This window comes from Poecilia latipinna, unplaced genomic scaffold (assembly GCF_001443285.1).
Source record: "Poecilia latipinna isolate Pla-1442-1.1 unplaced genomic scaffold, P_latipinna-1.0 Scaffold837, whole genome shotgun sequence".
Taxonomy (NCBI): Eukaryota; Metazoa; Chordata; class Actinopteri; order Cyprinodontiformes; family Poeciliidae; genus Poecilia; species Poecilia latipinna.
In genome coordinates, this window is record NW_015113453.1 from 294,634 (window position 1) to 298,973 (window position 4,340).

A 4,340-nucleotide genomic window follows, 5' to 3' on the forward strand; every position below is an offset into this window, starting at 1 on the left:
AAGAAAAGCTTCTACCTCTTCAAGATTGAGTTATTTGGCCTCAATGGAGAGAAGAATGTTCAGAGAAACCAAGAAGGTTTCAAACCTGGTTGTCGTATGAAGGTGAGACTAATTTGCTGTTAGTAGTACTGGGGCAAAAAGGGTAGAATTATGGTGAAGAATTCAACTTCAACTCAAATCAAAAGAAGATTGAAACTTTGAGATGGCTGGAAATGCATACAAGTACGTCTTTTTTTATATATATATTGTCAGTACACTGGGCAAAAAATGTTCAAATGCATCTCTGAAAAGCCAAAATGATCACCTTTTATTTGCATAACATAAGGAAACTACGACGAGAGCCGCACAGCCAAAGAAGTGACTGAACAAAAAGGTCTGGAGCACGTATAATTTGTAACTGTGTCAGCCGGTGCCGAAGGTGGCGATTGTTGCTCCGATTGCTGTGCTTTCATGCCCTTTTTCCTGGCCTGCCTCTGCCTCATGGCTAGAGGAAGTCGAGTAGACGGAGGCAAGCTGTGAAATCTGCAGGCCTGATCTGACTGCAGTAGATTTAGCTTGTCTGGCTGTGATGAAAATGGGACCTGCATAAAGGGCACCCAGCAGGAGAGGCAGGATCAGCACCTTGGTGATCAGTAGAACGCCATGATGGATTTTAAGCCACACCAGAGGCGCAGGAAGGTTGGGGCGCCTTTGCACCGCTTGCGTTCAAAATCAGCTCGTTGACATACGCATTGCAAGACATTTTAATTAAAAATACAACATTTCATCTAGGATTAAGCAAAACTTGTTAAAGCATGCCTAAAGGTAAATTTTTAAGAGTTATTGACATCAAACACAGAAAGACCCTCAACATTTTCCTTGGTACTGTTGATATTACTTGAATGTTTCTTCTGAAATTCTATTTACAACAACGCAAACACTGCAAGTCAGTTAAGGAAACAGTTCCAGCTGTTCTCTGTTCAACAATAATATGTTTGAGTCGGAAAGCCTTGTTGCTTGTATCATTCAGACTGTGTGACCATTTTTAAGTCTTCATATATTCAGGGGGCTCATCTCAGTGGACTGAGGCATCCTACTCCTTCTCCAAGTGCCCTCCATGAAAATGTCTCTCAAGCTCCTCCCTGTGGAAAAACAAGGACATATTACAAGATCTGGATTTATGTACAGTCTTAGAGACTTTTTGTTTGTTTGTTTTTTTAACAACCTCTGTTAAATCCTCTGGAAGTGCTGTTCAAATCAAGCTTCTGGCCCCGATCACAGTATCCTGGATCCTCACTGATGTTGACCAGGTTGGTGTTCCATTTGTTCCAGTTCATTTCCTCGACCCTAAGGAGACGAGGCGACGCATGCTTCCATTACTTCCAGCTGTGCAACACCTGAGGTTAGTTTAAAATGGCTTGAAACCTTGTGAACTGTGCATCGGTTGACCCTGAACACATAGCTGAATTTTCTGTTAATTATATACAGGACTAAACCTTTGTCTCGGCTCTCTGATTAGTTCTTGCTGAGCTTTCCCAATTTTCCAGCAGCTCAGAAGATGAGTCAGTAGTATCAGGAGTTTTGCTTCACAGCGTAAGAAATCCACCCCCCTCGCCCCCCCAAAAAAGATTATCAACATATAGTTGAAACCAGACATACAATTATATTTAGCCAAATGTTACCTGTTCAGTCCTCCAGGTTAAAGATTACTCCTTTTAACCCACTCTCTTTTTGTCGCAATGCAAAATGTTAGTACTTTAACATATTATTTACTTAAAAATCTAACCTAGTGAAGAGTAATTCAATACGTTAAATCAAAAAACACTTGAATTGGTTCATATCTGATCCAGAACTGGGTTGGCAAAATAACCTAGACTAGGTTTTAACTCCAGCTCAACAGTTTACTATTAATGTTTGGAGTTCTGCAGTATGTTTCTTAATTCTGTCCTCTTACTTTTGCTTCTTTGCTGTTTCTCTGTGTGAAAGTTTTGCTTTCTGTTGCCCATATCCCAAACTTTAGATAAATGAATGATTGCAGGTTCACTTTATTAGTATTTACCTCCAATAATATATTTACAATGCTTTCCATTGTCCTTCCTTCCATCCTTAGTGGACTTCTTACCTGTGTAGGGCCTTTTGTTCATATAAATAATGTATCCAAGTTATTTGCCTCTAAAGCCTACTTCTAGAGGCAAATAAGACGATGAAGCCCTTGTATATCTGAAGAGTCAAACATGGCTGCTCAGCTTGAATGATATGAGCACTGCCTGGATTGAAAGCCTATGACTTAACGTCAGTCAACCCGGAAGGCCTGAAACTCTACAAAGTCAACAGCACTCTAAGAACTTTTGTTGCAAGCTCCATTAGGCTGTGGAAAACCACCAATTTCAAGCCAATTGTGGAAATCTTCATCAAATGTAGCATAAACTAAGCCAATGCTCTGTCTCCAATGTTGTTCTGCACAGACCAGATTGTGTATAAACTTAGAAATGGGGCAACTATCGGTCACCTCCTCTACATAGATGACATCAAGCCGTATGCTAAGAGTGAACAAGACAATGACTCTCCAATCCATATCACCAGGATCTGCAGCTGGGACAGAAGAATGCCAACCAGGCTAGTTAAATGTGGGTGGTGGATGGCAAAGAATCAGGTTTTACAAATCACATAAGTATAAACATAGGTTTCACAGCCATTTGTGTGTTTGAGTAGCTGAAATAAACATAAAGAGGCCTACCTGAAACACCTTCGACGATCGTCTCCAAAAGCGGTGCCGAGTTTCCTCTCCACCCCAGAGCGAAAACTGTTCTTCAGACAGCAGGGTAGTCTGTTCTCCATGTCCATGATTGTGACAGCCCTCTGGGAACGACCACACCAACCCGTTTAACTACTGCTCTCTTCAATAAATAAAAAAAGGAACGCCAGTCACTCACCTGCAGCCTCCAAATGCTGGCACTCTCCTCGGTGATCTTTTCCACTGTGCGGCTCATTAGGGCTATAAGCATGTTGAGGAGCAGGATGTAGGTGAGAATGATGTAGAAAATAAGAAGGACATAGAACACCTCCATGTACTGGTAATCCTGGGTGAACTCCATGTCGCCCATGCCTATGGTGAACTTGAAGAGCTGCAGGGTAGTGTAGGAGATGTTTCTGTAGGTGGGCGTGAAACACTCCGTGTCGGGTTTGGCAGTACCAAACAATCCTTGCCTCCCTTTTCCTGTTGTGTTTTCAGGAGGAGGTTGTATGAGGAGTGTGACCACGGCTGTAACAAGAGACAAAATGTAATTTTATGTCAAAACTGCGGTGAAAATACTGACAAGCCTGGAGTTGTTAACTCTCTACTTACTCAGGAGAAGATAAAATACAGTACCTGCTGAGAATCCAAAGAGGAAAACAACATAAACAAAAAGGAAGCGCAGGATATCGCTGAGGATCATCTGCAAAGAAATCAGGTATTAGATGTCAAATCCTCTACTGCAGTGTCAGTTGCAGCTGATTGATATCGCTACCTTCTGTATCATGACACTGTAGATGCCCATGTGTTTGTCTCCCCTGGAGTAGTAGAGCACATTCACCCAGCTGAGAGCCAGACAGATAACCAGGAAGCCCAGATACTCCTGCCTCCCCGCCCAGTACAGAACAGTGGCGGCCAGGAACAGCAAGCCCTGAGAGAAGCTAGCAACAGCATGGATGTTAGTACGACTCAGTGCATGTGACCCAAGTTTACTTGTAGTCACTGCAGCCTTGGCAATAATAGTCATATCTAGTGAACTATTTCAAATATTGGCTTGTTACAACCACAAACTTGTAACAAAACCACACAATTTGTTTGGATTTTTTTAATATCTATCTGTGACAGTACAGATAGATATATAGCTGTGTGTAGGAAGAAAGATTAAAAAAAAAAAAAATGAGGTCATTCTCTCAGGGGAAGAGTGTATATTTGCCTCATTTTCACTTATTTTTTTGTTTGGAAACATTATTTAATTTCTTTTCGACTTCGTAATCATGAGCTGCTGTGTTTTTGTTTGACATACAAAATTCTAGTAAATCCCTCAAAATGTTAGCAAGTATGTGTGTTAGACACTGTAGAAATAAAATAAAGGTAGAAAAATCTACTCACAAGAGAATCTCATAATATCCATCAATCAGCAGTGACTGCAGCTTTGGCCTCTTCCTCTTCATTTCTATAATCTGGGGATTTTGACAATCACAGAGGTTTTACTAAGCTTAAACTGCCACAAGATGGCAATATAAACCACTGGGTGAAAATGTGGCCCACATACCCCAAAGACAAAGAAATAGCAGTTTGCAAGTAAAGTCAGCAGCTGGCCAAAAACATACAGGTAATCCCAGGCGTC

General features: G+C 41.3%; 1 protein-coding gene across 1 annotated transcript in view; it reads right to left on the reverse strand.

Moving 5' to 3' along the window:
- Nucleotides 1-241: 241 nt before the first annotated feature.
- The window catches only part of LOC106956646 (transient receptor potential cation channel subfamily V member 1-like), an 18,241-nt gene continuing 14,142 nt past the window's right edge, over nt 242-4,340 (reverse strand). The window contains exons 11-18 of the mRNA XM_015047618.1: nt 4,266-4,339; nt 4,103-4,173; nt 3,489-3,654; nt 3,350-3,416; nt 2,913-3,241; nt 2,717-2,838; nt 1,205-1,326; nt 242-1,121 (exon numbers count right to left, since the gene is read on the reverse strand). Of these exons, the coding sequence (XP_014903104.1) occupies nt 1,033-1,121; nt 1,205-1,326; nt 2,717-2,838; nt 2,913-3,241; nt 3,350-3,416; nt 3,489-3,654; nt 4,103-4,173; nt 4,266-4,339 (1,040 nt within the window). The 3' untranslated portion in view covers nt 242-1,032. The remainder of the gene's footprint in view (nt 1,122-1,204; nt 1,327-2,716; nt 2,839-2,912; nt 3,242-3,349; nt 3,417-3,488; nt 3,655-4,102; nt 4,174-4,265; nt 4,340) is intronic.